Source organism: Magnolia sinica, chromosome 8 (assembly GCF_029962835.1).
Source record: "Magnolia sinica isolate HGM2019 chromosome 8, MsV1, whole genome shotgun sequence".
NCBI classification, from domain to species: Eukaryota; Viridiplantae; Streptophyta; class Magnoliopsida; order Magnoliales; family Magnoliaceae; genus Magnolia; species Magnolia sinica.
The window spans coordinates 22,522,228-22,542,892 of record NC_080580.1 but is presented as its reverse complement, the minus strand read 5'-3'; the positions used below and the strand labels follow the sequence as shown (position 1 = coordinate 22,542,892).

The 20,665-nt window shown below is 37.4% G+C and overlaps 1 protein-coding gene across 1 annotated transcript; it reads left to right on the top strand.

Annotated features, from left to right (window-relative positions):
• The first annotated feature begins 19,051 nt into the window (after window positions 1-19,051).
• LOC131253077 (uncharacterized) lies at window positions 19,052-20,167 on the top strand. Its single transcript, XM_058253904.1, has one exon. It carries the CDS (start codon window positions 19,104-19,106, stop codon window positions 19,704-19,706), a length of 603 nt encoding a protein of 200 aa, XP_058109887.1. The 5' UTR covers window positions 19,052-19,103; the 3' UTR covers window positions 19,707-20,167.
• Window positions 20,168-20,665: the final 498 nt, after the last annotated feature.

Genomic DNA, 20,665 nt, shown 5'->3' with positions numbered 1-20,665 from the left:
TGGGTTGGTTTGAAAAATGGGTGAAAGAAGGATGGTGAGGGAGAGAGAAGTTTGACTTATGGGAAAAGGAGGAGTGGGGTGGTTGTACTTGGGTAAGGGATGCATTTATGATTGATTGATGAGACTTATTGTAGAGATTCTCTCGAGATTCGCAACGCGCGGCGTTTCTTCAGAATAAATGCAGATCGACATCTTCTAACCAGGGTATCGGTTCGGTACGCGAGTCGCGGCGTTGGAACAGCGGCAACGACGCGGTTGCTAAGGTATAGGTTTTGGTTCGAACCGACTTAGGTATGCGGGACCCGGTTTAGGATCATGCGCAAATGTCTGATACAGATCGTGGGTTGCCGGAATTCGACTGGGAGGGCCGCGGAAGCCTAGGGAACGGTACGATCTAAGATGCGGGCCTTACACTGTGACCTTTGAAAGCTTGTATAGCAGAATGCCCAAAAGGATCGATCTGCCATCCAACACGTGGAACCTTGTTGAATTGCTTCTTTATCAAGCGGTGACCTCGAGTTGTTTGATCAATCATATCTATGTAATGACACGTTGCTTCATCATGCATGCACCAGCCACCATTTCTAAGCAATAATTTGCAAATTACTCTGATAGCATAAAAATGAAAAATAAAATAAATTCAATTTCAATAGCGAAAACTGGTAATAGAACTTAAGAACTGTATTCATGAACTTGAATTGGCCAGAGTCTACCAATTTCTTCACTACTTCTTGTGTTTCCTCATTTTGCTCATCCCACCAACGTTGGAAAAAAGCCTATCGATATCAAAATTGACTTGTGAAATAATCAATCATTTTTCCAAATTAAAAAAAATCTAAATACAGGGTATAGATAGATTACAAAAACTATGAAAAAGCTTGAATATTAGAGAAGACTTTGTGTCCCTAGTGTTTTTGTGTTGAAGAAAAAAATCCCATCACATGCATCTTTTACTTGACCAGCATTACTTTCTTATAGTGTTTATGTCATGGAGTTTTTCTAATCGACATGTGTAAGGCAAACCATATTCCACCACATCGGCCAACATGGCACATTGATGTGAGATCCAGGCCATCCATTGAGTGGCCCCAACTTCTTAAATGTGTAGGACTAAAATCAGGTAAGTCCACTAATCATATGGGCCACAGTATAAAGCAAGTCAACGGCTAAAAGAACCTTACCACTTTTTTTCTAAGATTTCCTTTTGTTTATAATATTGTAGCACATGTGATGGGTGCACCAGCCTGACTTTGGGGCCATGGCATCTACACAGAGGGACTCACTTGAACCTAATGGAAAGCTTGGATTTCACACAGCGACATTACCACATGAGGTGGTGTGTGGACGGGCTGCTTTATACAAATGTGGAACTAAAAAATCTGTCATGATATGTTATAATTCCCTCTATCCACCCCATCATAATATGAGCCTTATCCCAACTAATTGGGGTCAGCTTCCTCATATCCAACTAAGCTTATATTTAATCACACTTGTGCTCTTTATTAGTCCATTTACTTTCAGTTTCATCATCACCCAAATCCAGTTTGTTCACATGTTCATTTGACTTCATTAATTTTTCATTCTCTAATATTAGTTTAGTCCATATATATCCAATGCTTATCGACTAAAGAATTAGATTTCTCATTTTTCTACTATGCCCCTTTAGTAAAGGCATGGTTTCATTAAATGATAAGATAGGGTTCACTCTATCCACCATAGGAGTTCCGTTTGATTTCATCTTCTCCTCTGTGATCTAGGAGTTTTATCCACAACGTTCATCAAATGCCCATTTGGGATCCATTTGGGAACTAGATAACAGGTGGTGAACTAGATGCTATTAGAATGCTGAAATACTATTTTCATCTGAAGAGGACTCAACGTTCATCAATTGCCCATTAGAATGCTGAAATACTATTTTCATCAAATGCCCATTTGGGATCCATTTGGGAACTAGATAACAGGTGGTGAACTAGATTAAGTAGAGTTTCTTTCATCGTGGCAGCTTAAGGCCTATAGGACCAGTAGAAACATTGTTTTTGAAATTAAAATTGTGTTATCTTGTTGAGATGACCAATGTTAGCCTATTAAGGCTTGGAACTTTTGAGTTGGGCTATTGATACTCTATATCCCTACTCCTAACACCAAGACAAATGAGTGGGGTATAAGGTTGCTGATTGGATACTTTGGCTTGCAATTGGCAGGTGGTAAATGGTTTTTTTTTTTTTGGGGCAGGAAAACCCATCCTGGCCGCTGAAGCAGGGGGCTACACATGCAACTGCACTTGGTGTAAGTGGCTACAGGTTCTGCTTGATAACCATGCTACTTTCATTTTTTTTTTGAAATGTTTTCTTGAGCACAAAATCCAAAGGTATGTTGCAGGAAATTCATTGAAGTTATGGTGGCTAGGCACCCCACAATTTCTGCATGCTGATTTCAGTTATGCCCAAAAGATGTGGGCTACATTTCTAGGCAAATTCAACATCAAATGGGTTTCTCAGGTGGACCACACCATGAGAAATAGTGATGATGGAGAATTTTGTTATGGACCACACCATAAGAAATTTCTTAGATACATAATGTCAAAATGCTATGTTTGATGGAGAAGTGTTTTTACATGTAGTGAACTTAGAGTAGTGAACTTATTTTAAATAGATTGGGACTTTGATTTCCAACTGCTCTATGCTTCTCAGTTCTTCAGTTTGTTTCCCACTTATGAGACATCTAAATCACCATCATCTAAGCCTTATCTCAACTAATTAGTGTTGGCTTCTGAGACATCTAAATAAACAGTGAAAATTACATATGTGCTACACCAACCAAGGCTTTAGAACTTGCCAAAACAAAGTGCACTTGGTTTCGCTAAGGAACAAATTGATAGGTCCCTTTGAAATATATATGTTTTAGGATGAGTTGTTGTGTGACAGGTGGAAGTTTTAACTAACAGAGCCGCAAACTTACATATTCCTAGCTACCCAAGTCTCCCATCTCAGTTGATGTGCCAGGTTCACAATGTTACACTACATGCATGTTTTAACTCATACTCAATCTTCCTTTAGTCTTTATGTTTCCCTTAGTAGATGCTCTCTAATACCTGTCTGGTTGCATATATTGCTTGGAACTACAGGTAGAGAGAGATGCTGATGAGATTTACACCCAAGCGACTCTTCAGCCGGTGAAGTCTAATGCCAAAGAAATCTATGTAAGTGTCATTTGGTTTTGATGTGCATTGGCTGTCTTCTTTGTCTTATACAAGATTTTAAAGGAGCATGGGGCTCATGACCCCAAAAGAAGATTTGGCCATTCTAAGGCATTTTTCTAAAATCAGGTCCTTAATCAAATTGGCCATCCATTGAAGTTTGGGCCAAAAAAGATCGAAATGGAAAATTTGAGAAAACAGAAAAAATTTTCTTTTATAAAGTAAGTATATGGGGCCAAGTGGTTATGTATTTGCTCCATTAAATTTGCTCGAAATTAATGGAGCAGACCCGGATGTGCGTCGGAGCTATCCGGATGAGCGGGGGTCCCTAGAAGGTGGGAACCGCTATTATGACCATGATGAAGTTGTCTATTTCCTATGGACAACATTGGAGGGGCTTGACCATTTGGACAGGTCGTGTTTATGTATTTGATCAAAATTAATGGAGCGGACCCGGATGTGCGTCGGAGCTATTCGGAAGAGCGGGGGTCCCTGGAAAGAGGGAACCGCTGTTATGACCATGATGAAGCTGTCCATTTTTTATGGACAGCATTGGAAGGGCCTGGCCATTTGCGCCGGATGGCCGTGTTTATATCTGTTTATATCTGTATTTGCAGGGACCATACCCTTAACCAAAACCAAAACCTATGACCTAAAACCTTAACCTATAACCTAAACCTCAACCTTAACATAAACCTAAACCTTAACCTAAAACCTAAAACCTAAAACCTAAACCTAAACCTAAAACCTAAATGTATTCTTAAATCCCTAAACCTAAACCTACACCTAATCCTAATCTTAACTCCCTAACCTAAACATATACCTAAACTTAAAAATCCAAACATAAACCCGATCCCGAACCCGAACCCGATTTCCTAAACCTAAACCTTAACCTATTCTCAATTCCCTAAACCTATATCTTATAACCTAAACCTAAACCTAAACCTAAACCTTAACCTATACCTATAACCTTAACCTAAACCAAAACCTATGACCTAAAACCTTAACATATAACCTAAACCTCAACCTTAACCTAAACCTAAACCTTAACCTAAACCTATAACCTTAACCTAAAACCTAAAACCTAAACCTAAACCTAAAACTTAAATGTATTCTCAAATCCCTAAACCTAAACCTACACCTAATCCTAATCTTAACTCCCTAATCTAAACCTATACCTAAACTTGAAAACCCAAACATAAACCCGATCCCGAACCCGAACCCGATTTCCTAAACCTAAACCTTAACCTATTCTCAATTCCCTAAACCTATAGCTTATAACCTAAACCTAAACTTAAACCTAAACCTATAACCTTAACCTAAACCAAAACCTATGACCTAAAACCTTAACCTATAACCTATAACCCGAACTTATAACCTATAACCTAACCTTAACCTAAACCTAAAACCTAAACCTTAACCTATAACCTAAAACCTAAACCTAAACCTAAAAGCTAAAGGTATTCTCAAATCCCTAAACCTAAACCTACACCTAATCCGAATCTCAAATCCCTAACCTAAACCTAAACCTAAACTTGAAAACCCAAACCTAAACCCCATCCCGAACCCGAACCCGAACCCAATTTCCTAAACCTAAACCTTAACCTATTCTCAATTCCTATAACCCTAAAGCTTATAACCTAAACTTAAACCTTAACTTAAACCTAAACCTAAACCTTAACCTAAACCTAAACCTATGACCTAAAACCTTAACCTAAAACCTATAACCTAAACTTATAACCTAAATCAAAACATATAACCAAAGCCAAAACCTAAAACCTAAAACCTAAACCTATAACCTATAACCTAAATCAAAACATATAACCAAAACCAAAACCAAAACCTATAACCTAAACCCGAACCCATTCTCAAATCCCAAAACCTATAACCTAAACCTAAACCTTAACCTAAACCTATAACCTATAACCAAAACTTATAACCTAAACCCGAACCCATTCTCAAATCCCAAAACCTATAACCTAAACCTAAACCTAAACCTATAACCTATAACCTAAATCAAAATCCAAACCTAAACCTAAAACCTAAACCTATAACCTATAACCTAAATCAAAACCTATTACCTTTCCCTAAACCTTAACATAAACCTATAACCTATAACATAAATCAAAACATATTACCTTTCCCTAAACCTTAACCTAAACCTATAACCTATAACCTAAATCAAAATCAAAACCAAAACCTAAAACCTAAACCTATAACCTATAACCTAAATCAAAACATACAACCCAAACAAAAACCAAAACCTATATCCTAAACCCGAACTCAATCCCAAATCCTATAACCTAAACCTAAACCTAAACCTAAACTTGAAACCTATAACCTAAACCAAAACCAAAACCTATAGCCTAAACCCAAACTCATTCTCAAAGCCAAAAACATATAACCTAAACCTAAACCTTAACCTAAACCGTTAACCTATAACCCAAATCAAAACCTATAACCTAAACCAAAACCAAAACCTATAACCTAAACCCGAACCCATTCTCAAAATCCAAAAACTATAACCTAAACCTAAACCTTAACCTAAACCTATAACCTATAACCAAAACTTATAACCTAAACCCCAACCCATTCTCAAATCCCAAAACCTATAACCTAAACCTAAACCTTAACATAAACCTATAACCTATAACCAAAACTTATAACCTAAACCCGAACCCATTTTCAAATCCCAAAACCTATAACCTAAATCTAAACCCGAACCCATTCTCAAATCCCAAAACCTATAACCTAAACCTAAACCCGAACCCATTCTCAAATCCCAAAACCTATAACCTAAACCTAAACCTTAACATAAACCTATAACCTATAACCAAAACTTATAACCTAAACCCGAACCCATTTTCAAATCCCAAAACCTATAACCTAAATCTAAACCCGAACCCATTCTCAAATCCCAAAACCTATAACCTAAACCTAAACCCGAACCCATTCTCAAATCCCAAAACCTATAACCTAAACTTAAACCTTAACCTAAACCTATAACCTATAATCAAAACTTATGACTTAAACCCGAACCCATTCTCAAATCCCAAAACCTATAACCTAAACCTAAACCTTAACCTAAACCTATAACCTATAACCTAAACCCGAACCCATTCTCAAATCCTAAAACCTATAACCTAAACCTAAACCTTAACCTAAACCTATAACCTATAACCTAAACCCGAACCCATTCTCAAATCCGAAAACCTCTAACCTAAACCTTAACCTAAACCTATAACTTATAACCTAAATCAAAACCCAAACCTAAACCTATAACCTATAACCTAAATCAAAACCTATTACCTTTCCCTAAACCTTAACTTAAACCTATAACCTATAACCTAAATCAAAACCTATTACCTTTCCCTAAACCTTAACTTAAACCTATAACCTATAACCTAAATCAAAACATATAACCAAAACCAAAACCAAAACTTATAACCTAAACCTGAACCCATTCTCAAATCCCAAAACCTATAACCTAAACCTAAACCTTAACCTAAACCTATAACCTATAACCAAAACCTATAACCTAAACCCGAACCCATTCTCAAATCCCAAAACCTATAACCTAAACCTAAACCTAAACCTTAACCTAAACCTATGAACTATAACCAAAACTTATAACTTAAACCCGAACCCATTCTCAAATCCCAAAACCTATAACCTAAACCTAAACCTAAACCTTAACCTAAACCTATAACCTATAACCTAAATCAAAACCAAAACCTAAACCTATAACCTATAACCTAAATCAAAACCTGTTACCTTTCCCTAAACCTTAACATAAACCTATAACCTATAACCTAAATCAAAACCTATTACCTTTCCCTAAACCTTAACCTAAACCTATAACCTATAACCTAAATCACAACCAAAACCAAAACCTAAAACATAAACCTATAACCTATAACCTAAATCAAAACATACAACCTAAACCAAAATCAAAACTTATATCCTAAACCCGAACCCATTCTCAAATCCTATAACCTAAACCTAAACCTTAAACCTATAACCTAAACCAAAACCTACAACCTAAACCAAAACCAAAATCTATAGCCTAAACCCGAACCCATTCTCAAATCCAAAAACCCATAACCTAAACTTAAACCTTAACCTAAACCGTTAACCTATAACCTAAATCAAAACCTATAACCTAAACCAAAACAAAAACCTATAACCTAAACCCGAACCCATTCTCAAATCCCAAAACCTATAACCTATAACCAAAACTTATAACCTAAACCCGAACCCATTCTCAAATCCCAAAACCTATAACCTAAACCTAAACCCAAACCCATTCTCAAATCCCAAAACCTATAACCTAAACCTATAACCTATAACCAAAACTTATAACTAAAACCCCAACCCATTCTCAAATCCCAAAACCTATAACCTAAACCTAAACCTATAACCTATAACGTAAACCCGAACCCATTCTCAAATCCCAAAACCTATAACCTAAACCTAAACCTAAACCTATAACCTAAATCTCAACCTTAACCTAAACCTATAACCTATAACCAAAACTTTTAACTTAAACCCGAACCCATTCTCAAATCCTAAAACCTATAACCTAAACCTAAACCTTAACCTAAACCTATGATTTATAACCTAAACCCAAACCCATTCTCAAATCCTAAAACCTATAACCTAAACCTAAACCTTAACCTAAACCTATAACCTATAACCTAAACCCGAACCCATTCTCAAATTCCAAAACCTATAACCTAAACCTAAACCTAAACCTAAACATTAACCTAAACCTATAACCTATAACCTAAATCAACACCCAAGCCTAAACCTAAAACCTAAACCTATAACCTATAACCTAAATCAAAACCTATTACCTTTCCCTAAACCTTAACCTAAACCTATAACCTATATCCTAAATCAAAATCAAAACCAAAACCTAAAACCTAAACCTATAACCTATAACATAAATCAAAACATATAACCTAAACCAAAACCAAAACTTATAACATAAACCCGAACCTATTCTCAAATCCCAAAACCTATAACCTAAACCTAAACCTATAACCTATAACCAAAACCTATAACCTAAACCCGAACCCATTCTCAAATCTCTAAACCTATAACCTAAACCTAAACCTAAACCTAAACCTAAACCCTAACCTAAACCTATAACCTATAACCTAAATCAAAACCAAAACCTAAACCTAAAACCTAAACCTATAACCTATAACCTAAATCAAAACCTATTACCTTTCCCTAAACATTAACCTAAACCTATAACCTATAACCTAAATCAAAACCAAAATCAAAACCAAAACCTATAACCTAAAACCTAAATCAAAACATATAACCTAAACCAAAACCAAAACCTATATCCTAAACCCTAACCCATTCTCAAATCCTATAACCTAAACCTAAACCTAAACCTAAACCTAAAACCTAAACCTAAAACCTAAAACCTAAACCAAAACCTATAACCTAAACCAAAGCCAAAACCTATAGCCTAAACCCAAACCCATTCTCAAATCCAAAAACCTATAACCTAAACCTAAACCTTAACTTAAACCGTTAACCTATAACCTAAATCAAAACCTATAACCTAAACCAAAACTAAAACAGATAACCTAAACCCGAACCTATTATCAAATCCCAAAACCTATAACCAAAACCAAAACGAAAACCTATAACCTAAACCCGAACCCATTCTCAAATCCCAAAACCTAAACCTAAACCTATAACCTAAACCTAAACCTATAACCTAAACTCAAATCCCTGAACCTTAACTTATAACCTAACCTAAACCTATACTTATAACCGAAAACTATTCTCAAATCCCAAAACCTATAACCTAAACCTAACCTTTCCCTAAACCTATAACCTAAACTCAATTCCCTAAACCTAAACCTAGACCTAAACCTAAACCTATAGCCTAAACTCAAATCCCTAAACCTTAGCCTATAACCTAACCTAAACCTATACTTATAACCTAAAACTATTTTCAAATCCCAAAACCTATAACCTAAACCTAACCTTTCCCTAAACCTATAACCTAAACTCAATTCCCTAAAGCTAAACCTACATCTAATCTTAATCTCAACTTCCTAACCTAAACCTAAACCTAAACTTGAAAACTCAAACTTAAACCCAATCTCGAACCTGAACCCGATTTTCTAAACCTAAACCATAACCCATTCTCAAATAAAAAAAACCTATAACCTAAACCAAAACTTATAACCTAAACCCGAACCCATTCTCAAATCCCAAAGCCAATAACCTAAACCAAAACCAAAACCTATAACCTAAACCCAAACCCATTCTCAAATATCAAAACCTATAACATAGACCGAAACCTATAACCTATAACCTAAACCAAAACCTATAACCTAAACCAAAACCAAAACCTATAACCTAAGCCCGAACCCATTCTCAAATCCCAAAACCTATAACCTAAACCAAAACCTATAACCTAAACTTGAACTCATTTTCAAATTCCAAAACTTATAACCTAAACCTAAACCTTAACATAAACCTATAACCTATAACCTAAATCAAAACCTATAACCTAAGCCAAAACCAAAACCTATAACTTAAACCCAAACCCATTCTCAAATCCAAAAACCTATAACCTAAACCTATAACCTAAACCAAAACCAAAACCTATAACCTAAACCCGAACCCATTCTCAAATCCCAAAACCTATAACCTAAACCTAAACCGTAACCTAATCCTATAACCTAAACTTAAATCCCTAAACCTTAACCTATAACCTAACCTAAACCTATACTTATAACCTAACTTTTTCCAAATCCCAAAACCTATAACCTAAACCTAACCTCTCCCTAAACCTATAACCTAAACTCAATTCCCTAAACCTAAACCTATACCTAATCCTAATCTCAACTCCCTAACCTAAACTTAAACCTAAACTTGAAAACCCAAACTTAAACCCAATCCTGAACATGAACCCGATTTTCTAAACCTAAACCATAACCCATTCTCAATTCCTTAAAGCTATAACCTATAACCTAAACCTAAACCTAAACCTAACCTAAACTTATAACCTTTCCCTAAACCTTTAACTTAAACCTAAACTTAAAACCTAAATATATTCTCAAATCCTTAAACCCAAACCTACACCTAATCCTAATCTCAACTCCTTAACCTAAACCTAAACTTGGAAACCCAAACCTAAACCCGACCCAAACCCGAACCCGATTTCCTAAACCTAAACCTTAACATATAATCAAGTTCCCAAAAGCTATAACCTAAACCTAAACCTTAACCTAAACCAAAACCTAAACCAAAACCTATAACCTAAACCTTAACCTATAACCTAAACTTAATTATAACCTATAACCTAAACTTAACTTAAACCTATAACCTATACCAAAACCAAAACCTATGATAATATGGTGAGACCATTTCTTTTGTGTCAATTTCATTCCTCATTGAGTTTTTTTTTTTTTTTTTTTTTTTTTTTTTATTTATTTAAATTCATTAAGAAAAAAAGTGGTTATATGTGATGCACTTCTTTCACTGTCTTTCTTTTCCCTAATGGGCATTCTAATTTATGAATGACATGATTGTTAATAGGATGATAGAATATACGAAGCTGTTGAAATTTCAGGGTGAAGTCGAGCACATTTCTCTAATGAAGCCAAAGATTTGTATTTTAACATTATTGTAATTATAACTGTAATTGATTGAATGAATTAGATTGTAATTGATTGTAATTGTAATTGATTAAATGAAGGATTGTAATTGTAATTGATTGAATGAAGGATTGTAATTGAATGAATGAATGATGTAATTGATTGAATGAAGGATTGTAATTGAATGAATGAATGATTGTATAGGTGGTAATTGAATGAACAAATGATTTTATTTTTTAATGTACAAAATAGCTACGGATATTGACCGTAGCCACTAAATCAGACAGGTGTAGCCTTTTTGATTTTGGCATATTGCTACGGACTTTTAGCTATAAATAATATTCGTAGCTGTTTCACGTTTTCGCTACAGATATAATTGCTACAGATTATATCTGTAGCTGTTGTAACTTATGGCTACGGATTAAATCCGTAGCCATAGGTTCCAGACCTATTGTTATGGCACCTACGATGATGGTCGTGAAACGGACTAGCTACGGATTTTGTCTGTAGCCATAGGTCTATGGCTACGGATTTGGTCCGTAGCCTTTACCCCTTTTTTTTTTGGTAGTGATGGCAGATTCATCATCATAGTATTATATGTTAATGATATATTGATCGCCAGTTATTGTATATCTGAAATTAACATACAAAAGACTCAGTTATCAGGGACATCTGAGATGAAAGATCTAGGGGCTGCAAAGAGGGTTCTTGGTATAGATATTCATAGAGACAGAACAAGGAGCAAGCTTTGGTTATCCCAGGCAGAATACCTTAAAAAGGTGTTGATCAAGTATGGGATGGACCAGACAAAATTGGTGAGCGTTCCCCACACGGCTCACTTCAAGCTTTCCTCAGAACAATATCATAAATCAAATAAGGAAAAATAGGTTATGTCTCATGTGCCTTATTCAAATACAGTTGACAGTTTAATATATGCCATGGTCTGTACAAGACCAAATATTTCATAGGCAGTCGGTATTGTGAGCAAATAAATGTCAAACCCTGGTAAGCAACATTGAGAAGCAGTGAAATGACTACTTTGATACATTCGAGGTACAAAAAAATACGTCTTAACTTTTAAGAAGATGGGAGCAAAGTTGGTAGGGTATATGGATTCAGACTACGCAGGCAGTATAGATTTCAGAAAATCAACTTCAGGTTACTCGTTTGTACTAGTGGGTGGAGCAATTAGTTGGATATCGAAGTTTCATCCATGGTGGCTCTTTCCACGACCGAAGTAGAGTATATGGTAGTGACAGAAGCGTTTAAGAAAGATGTTTAGTTAAGAGGCATGATAAATCAGTTGGGGCTTCAGGAAGAAGCCGTACCGGTTAATTGTGATAGCGAGAGCGCCATCAATTTGGCTAAGTACTTTGTTTATCACTCACATACTAAACACATTGATGTTCGTCACCACTTTATCCGACAGGTGCTTGAGGAAGGAGGTATAACACTAGAGAATATTCACACCAGCGTGAATCAGGGATACATGCTCACCAAGGTCGTTCTTACAGAGAAGTTCAATTTCTTGTAACTTCTCTGGGCTTGACGATGACATAAAAGAAGGACAAAGTATACATGAGGAGCGTAGATTGAAGTTATGATACAATGCAGAGATAAGAGAAGAGGTCAAGAAGCTACACGTTTAAAGATTGAAGACATGGTGGAGATACTTGTTAACAGATATCTTAAATCTGAAAAGTCCTGGAATAGTTTGACTAGTCAAAGAAAGTTCGACTCGAAGTCTAACAACAATGTATTTTCAATTTCGACGATCCTCGACTAGTCGAAGGATAGGCTTGACTAATTGAAGGTTATGCAGACTACGTGCGGACTACGTAAATTTGAGGCAATTTCTGAATTATTTCAAGTCAGTGAGAAAGTAGAGTTTCCTAAACTATAAATAGGAGTCACTAGGGCCTTTCTAATACAATGCTACGGCTTCTAAAGGTTTTAAGAAGGGTTTTTAAATGGTTTTAGGGTTTGAAAAGGGTATAGTAAGGGTGAGATTCAAGGTTGTTCGAATCAGGTAAGTCCTTCATCTTTGTAATTTTTACTTTCATAGTAGATCTTTGTCGCTTTGTGCTGTGATTTTTTTTCCCGTAACGGTTCTCCACGTTAAATCTTTGAGTTCTCTTGTGTTTGCTTGGTTCTCTTGGATTGTTATCCTTGATCCATATCTATGTGATTCCGAGGGCCAAATCCCCAACACTTATAACATATTCACCACATTCAACTTTTCGAATAAGGTCTATAATAATGTACAACCAAGGCCCACTCATATTTAAAATTTTGAAATTATGTATTGATTTTAGGTGTAGTTTTATTTTTCATTTCTTCTATGGTAAATAGCTTATTATTATTTTTTATGCCTGTTTGAAAGCTGATCAGTATTTCTGTCTGAAAAACTCACTTGAAAATGGCTGACTTAAATTTACGGGCCCCACCATGATGTATGTGGCCATGCCATCCATTGTTTTATAAGAACGTTTTAAAATGTGAGCAAAAAAATTAAGTAGATCCAAAGCTCAAATGGCCCATACCACACGAAACTGTGGCCTTAAAATGTCCACCGTTGAAGGTTGTTTCCTTCTTATGGCCCACGTTAACGTTTATTTGTAAACTAACCTATTTGTGAAGTTGCATAGACATGAATAAAGGGAAAGCACAAATAGTAACTTGAGTCAAAAACTTATGCAACCTTTAGGGAGTTGTTAACTATGGGTGTTCAATTCACATTGTTTCCTACGATGTGGACCACTTGAGCTTTGGATCTGCCTCATTTTTGGACTCATGCTCCAAAATCAAAATCAACTAGCATAACAGATGGATGACATGGATAAGCCACCCACATCATAGTGGGGCCCACATTTTTTCACACCCCTTTTTTATTTTAGTTTTCAAAAAGTAGCATGTCAACATCTGCATTGAATTTGAAAATGCTACGGAAATTAGATAGATAAATAATTACCATCGATTTACAAGGATTTACAAAGGATAATTAAATTTTTTGTTTTTAAAAAAAAGCCCCTTAATAACCATTTATTAATATTTCTATTCCTGTGGAGATCAGGGAGAAAAAATTATGTAGAGCGGGTCGCAGATAATTTCATGGCCAAGGTGGACCAGAAAAGGCCCGATTGGAGGTCGAGGTGATCCGAACCATCGGAACTTAAAACGGATGTATTTCGCAAACCAGAATGAGTTATCCGATGTGCCATATATGATTTTGGCATAGGACTACGTTCTTTAGCCACCCAACCCTGCTTTGCCGGATTGTGCACGCTAAATTTATGAAATACCATCCGATCGACGGTCGAATTCCTATGTTAAGTTTGTGTTTACTATTTATAATAAGTTTTAGTTTGAATATAACTATTCATTTTGGGCTTTAGGAGTTGCGCCCAACATGAAAAGTGCTTAGAATAATTAGGAGAATCAAAATTTGAGCCAAATAGTACACTTACTATTTTTGAACGAAAACCTTGCGCACTAGTGAAAATCATGACCGTTTATAGTAAGTTTACTATAAATAGTAAAATTAATAAGTTTGTTATTTATAATAAGTCACAATTTCTAAGAGTTTTAGTTGTAGTTTAATTCCAAAACTTATTCATAGGGTTTATGGTATTATTTAAGAGATTATAATCTCATTTTTCATCATTAATAAAATTATTTTAAATTTCTTAAAATTATTTCTATTTTCTTTTTCCCTTGGATTCGAGGTATCTCTGTAAAGAGTCGAGAGAAGTTACGTTCCGTGGCGGTGCTGACCTCAACACCCCTGCGTACCAAAAAAAACTGAATATCTTACGAGGTATTCCCATGTTGATAAATTGGCGAGAACCGGATTTATCACTATGCTATGAAACGCACGTCCATTCCACTTGACAACGATGGTTTGTTTGTGTGGTTGGTGCTGTTTGTGCGCTTTTGACCATTTCTAAGCAGAGTTCCTAGTTGGTAGGACGTGCCGGAATGTATATTCATCAAACCAACCCATCCAAATCATGGGTCCCATTCGGAATTTGCATATCATGAAAATCCAGTTGATTCTATCCATCCAATGTCGTCGATCAGATGAATGATCAACCAGACAAGTTCAACAGTCCAAAATCAGCACCTGATATCAGATGCTTAAATAATCCAATTTGTACGATTTTTGGGTTATGCCACAGAGACAACAGGGACCACTACTTGGACGGTCTGGATTGATGTACATTTTCTCCATGTTAATGGTATAAAAGTTACCACAGTTTAGGAGGTGGGGAAGAAAAATGCAAGAAGGAAAAGGCTCTTGTAAACATCGTTGAGGAAATGAAGCTGAGAACGGTAGGTTTCCCACTATAAGTGGGACAAGAAGTGGAATCGGTAGCGATTTGATCGAGGAAAGAGATAGAAGAAGTGATCTGAGGGACACGTGGCCACATGACATGCATGAGAGGTATGGGTCAGTCAATCAACGGATGGGGTTCAGGTCGGGTCCTGATTATGTTTGAGTTTTGGTGGGTCCGGTTCCTTTCGGGTCTGGATCTTCGATCTGAGGATCCCGACCCGATCCGAACCCTGAGTACTCAACAGGGCGAAAAAAAAAGAAGCATTTATATGGGCACACCCACCCAATGGATTAGATTGCACGTATGTGTCACGTTGACACGTGAGTGGCGTTTAAACTGTTAGCAAACTTCATTTCTTTCTTAGAATAGATAATATATATTTAGCATATGTAATGTGTAATAAATAATTAACTCAACTAGACCCACACCCATATCCATAGCTAAGTGGTAGACTAAGTGAAAGATACCTCGTTTCAACATTGAGGTCTAGGTATCAATCCCTAGCAGGGGTGGCTAACACTTCAAAAAATACTGGACCAGACCCGACGTGATTGTAAGTAGGTTCAAGATGTGGCTAACACTTCAAAAAATACTGGACCAGACCCGACGTGATTGTAAGTAGGTTCAAGATGTGGCTAACACTTCAAAAAATACTGGACCAGACCCGACGTGATTGTAAGTAGGTTCAAGATGGTGGATCCATCGACTCAAATTTTAACCAAGACTAAAAAAGTGGACCACAGCTCAGCGTAATTTCTAAATAGATGTGAAAAGATTGGGCCAGGAACCCTTAAAATATGGTGTCCATCATATGTAATCTACTTAGCTCGGTAAGCCTGCTCGACTTGACTTAGAAAAGCTCGGCTCACCTCAGCTTGAAATTCAATTCAAGTTGACTTGGTTGTTGGAGCTCCCAAAAAATTTCGAGCTGAGTTTGAGCTCGGAGGTTTAATGAAATGACTCAATAAAGTATTGTTTCAAATAAGTACATTCGCAGTAGGTTCGGCAAGTGGAGAGAGAGAAATGTATACGAAACAAATCACATAAAAATGATAATAATAATAAAATAAAAAGTTAACATTATATAACTGCCGCCATATCTTGTTTTTTTTTTTTACCTTGTTTGCTGAGTGTTTGATGATATATTTACAAGGTGTTGGTAGTATTTTGTCTTTTGTTAAAGATTGAATATGCATTATGTATGTTTAAAAAAATGTCTCACAGATTCGAGCTCAGCTTGAACTAGCCCAAGCTGCTGACAGAGCCAATCCAGGCTGGCCCGTCAGGCTTAAAGATAGAGCTGAGCCGAGCTAGTGTTAGGGTTAGTATCTGGCAGAGCAGAGCTTAGCCTTGCCGAGCTCGACTCGGTTCAACTCCTGTACAACGCTACAAGGCCTTTAACGTCACTACTTCAAGAGAAAAAAGATTCCTCAGCAATTTTGCCCTAAAAATCCGTAGAAAATATTGTCAAAATATGGTGAGATTTTAAAATCTCTGCCATATTTGTCCCTATTGTTTTATGGAACCAACGGTGAATGCTGTAATTGGGGTTGAATGGGCCATTCCCATCGAGTTAATAGTACGGCCTAGCCCAAAAGACAAATCCTTGGCACATCAATGTCCATTTTAAATACGCCGCTTCAGGCAGACAGATCCATTAATTATAATACCTAAAACCTAAACCCTGGTTCAACCAACGTGGGCTCGAGGGTCAACCCAAAGTGGGCCCGACCTTTACTGGGCCCATGTCTCGACAAGTTAACCTACTGTCATTTAATTTGCACCAACCAATTGATTTTTAAAGAGTTATTGGAAAACATTTAAAAGCGTAACCGTAGATGTAAAGGAAGTGGACGTGATCACACCCATCACATAGTGTCCACCAATCGAAAACCTCACTGATCAGGCAATCCTAACCGTCCAATCCAAGGACTTTAGACATGGGCCATCAGGTCTGTGTTATTTATTTATTTTTTGAGCTATATACGGACCCACATGGTGGGCCTACTTGATACTTAATCCGACCACGTAGTGTGTGCCACGTCAGTGTACTTTTTCCTCGATCAAGGACAGATTTCTGTATACATCAGACGAGTCGGAGGGCCACCGCCAAGAGTTTCATATCATAATCTGTAAGAAAACCCTAATGCTACGATGCTGAGCATTGTACCAAAATTAGTTTGCAGGATGCTTCCCCTACCGTACACGTGGCATGGACGTGGAATCTGACCTGTCAAAATAGTGGGACCCATTGTTGTTAGTGTTATCAACTAAAAATTATACTGAAACTATGATCTTAACTAGTACAAATCGTGATAATCTAATGGACGGTAGAATCTGAGAGTAGCAAACGGTCCAAAGTAAGTGAAGAGAAGTTCATCAATTAGGGCTTAGGTTAAACAACCTTTTCTTCGGGTACGGTGGATCCATTACTTGGACGGTTTGGATTTGAGTTACCTGCCATGTGTACAGAAGGGGTGCCCGCCACGTCACTGTACTTGTGGAGTACTGCTAGGGCTGTCATTCCCCTGCAACGCATGCAAAATCCATGGAAGCAGTTTATTAAATTCCTTTTGACTCTGAAAACCTAATAAATTTCCAAATCGTAACCATTCAACCATAATCTGACCATTCATTGAAAAATCACAGCCTTTTGATTGATCAATCATGTGGGTCCCGCTAATCCTTGAAATGAGTGATGAAACTTAGACGCACCAACGGTTAGAATTCTACACCCAAATGTCCTTTAATAGCCTCTATAGAGTAGACCGTACAATCAGCAAATCTTCTCCATATGGTTCATCCATGACTAGTCTCACAAGGTGATCGGTTGAGATCGCCATAGGTGGGCCCCATCAGGTCAAACACGTTGGACCATCGGCACTACACATTTGGGTGCTCCTGATGGACCCAAATGTGTATATTTTTATTAATTCCTTCATCCTAGTGAATTACACATGATGAACGGCAATGATGAAGGATAGGCACCATGGTGGCCCACCGGGAAAAACTGCGGTTCTCTTTCCATCACCACTGTTCGCTGTGGTGTGACCCACCTGAATATTGAATCTGGATATTTTTAAGAACTGTAGCTTATAAGCAAGAGGAGAACCTGATGAATGGAATGGATTTGACATATACTACACGGTGGGCTCAAGCTTATGTGTTTTCCCAAGCCGCTTAAAAGAGGTGCTGTAGAGAATTCTGGTTCTTCTCGACGGACGCGGATTGGGGAGCGAGGAGTGCACCACGCGTGGTGTGGATAAGCTGTAGGACCCAGCGTGATGTATATGTATTATCTACGCTGTCCATCCGTTTCTGGAGATCATTTTAACGGTGAAGGTCCAAATATTGAAGCATATGCAACTATCAAATCAACCACACCACAAGAAAAAGTGGGAATTGAGCACCTATCGTTGAAAACTTCTTGTGGCAGGTAGAAGTTCTGTATCAAGATGATATTTGTATTATCTCTTCATCCAGGTCTTTTTAACCTTATTAACAGTTTGGATGACAAATAAACATCGTTTCGTGCCATAGAAATGTTTCAACGGTAGATATCATTATTCCCACTTTTTCTGTAGTGTGGTCTACTTTATTCTTATATATGCTTCAATTTTAGATTAATGATCTAAAATGATGTTTAGATAGATATGGACGGCGTGGATAAAAACATACATCACGGTGGGCCCCACAGAGCATCACAACAACGGTTATCTCTTCACTAGGCAATCCGCGTTGAAAAGGGGTAATCAGCAAAATTACCAAAAACCCAATAAAATTACGATAAAATCCATCCCATCTAGGGGCAGTTTCGTCAATCACAAATCCAAAATTTGAGATTTTCTTCCCTACTGAAAAAGAAACCTTTTATATCTCCTTCTCTCCTCTCTTCCAAAAAGAGAAAGTAATGAAAGAAAGAAACAGTCATTGGCAATGATAATACCGATGGAAATAAAAAAGAAGAACAGAAGAAGAGAAAAACGCACCCTTTTCTTGCAATCTAAGATTACACCTGATTTATACCCCAAAACCTCCCTTCACCAGAAATCTGACACACTCGCCCTCCCCACTCAAGATTCCGGCCATACCCACATCGGAAAAATGGCCTCCAGCTGCATCTCCAGCTGCGTGGACGCGCATGCACCAGTCAGAGCCACGTACGTCAACCTCTACAAGTGGCCTGAGTCCGACGCTGAGTTCGTTAGGTCCGTGACTCGTGGTTCTGCCCGTGGGGCCCACAGCCACCAGCACCACCACCACCACAACCACCCAAGGGTGGTCGACAGTTATTCCTGCAGGCAGATGTACCTGAGAAGCTACACCTTCTCAAGGAAGGAGACCGTACACGAGAGGACCACCAAGTGTTTCGGGAGAGTACGGAAAAAGGTGGTCTCGCAGGCTAAGAAGGAGAAGAATCGTTCTGGTAGGAAGTTTGTGGGGATGAGGAAGGTCGGAGAGATATCTTGCGCCGCTTTGTGTTCTATCTTCCACCGCTTGTTATCGTGCACCACTAGTGTAGATGTTGTGGACCGTTAAAACTCGTGAGTCTGTTTTTTTTTTTTTTTTTTTGGGGTTTTATTTATTTCGAGAGATGGGTGTTTTAATTTTGTGGTTATTACATGGGTAAATGGAAGATGGGTTTTGTGGAAGATGATACGTGGTCCACTTACTTGTGCAGTATAGATGTGTTTTCAATTCTGATGAGTGGGCCACCCGTTTCGGTAATCCAGACCATCTATCTGTTGAGTCCCAATGTGAATGTGGACCGCTAGCTTTAGGCAACAGATAGAGAGGTTGAGATTGAATGGACCATCAAAATTTGGACCCTGCAATCAGTGGCCTGGATCATTGAATCGTGTGCCCCATTCATCCGATTTTAAAACTATGTGTACTGTGCAAAGATGGGGTCCACGTAATATATAATTCCCTCTCTGTGTATGTGCTTGTCCTGAGTTATATATATCAGATTAATGAAATAAGCTGTAATTTTAAATTTAGTTTTCCTTGTTGAGTACTCGTAAAATTAGTATTTTTGGTGGGTTTTTTCTCATTTTTTAATTATTATTATTATTTTTTTAATTTTATGGTTTGATTGGGAGAGAGACGGATCATGTGAGAAAAATGAGTATATGGTGTTGAGGTAATGATATTTCAACCCCTGAGATTGCTATTGTCAGATCTTTGCTAGTTGAAAAACAATGGTCAACGGTTCACATTCAGTTATTGTATGGCCCAGCAATGAATAGAACAAGCCTTACATGGTGGAGCCCACTTGATGAACAGCTTGGATATAGCGAGTGAATCAACATGCACTTAATCTCTATAGTGACTAGTTCACTCGTATGGTTTGCCAAACACTTTTTCTTGGGTAGGATATGTTGGGATTATAGCCGTCGGATCTAAGGCTACTTTTCAATGGTAAAAAAATTGATTTTTACGGTGGGCCTAACCGTGGATGGGTGATAACAAACACAAAAGAGGAAACTCTCATAATG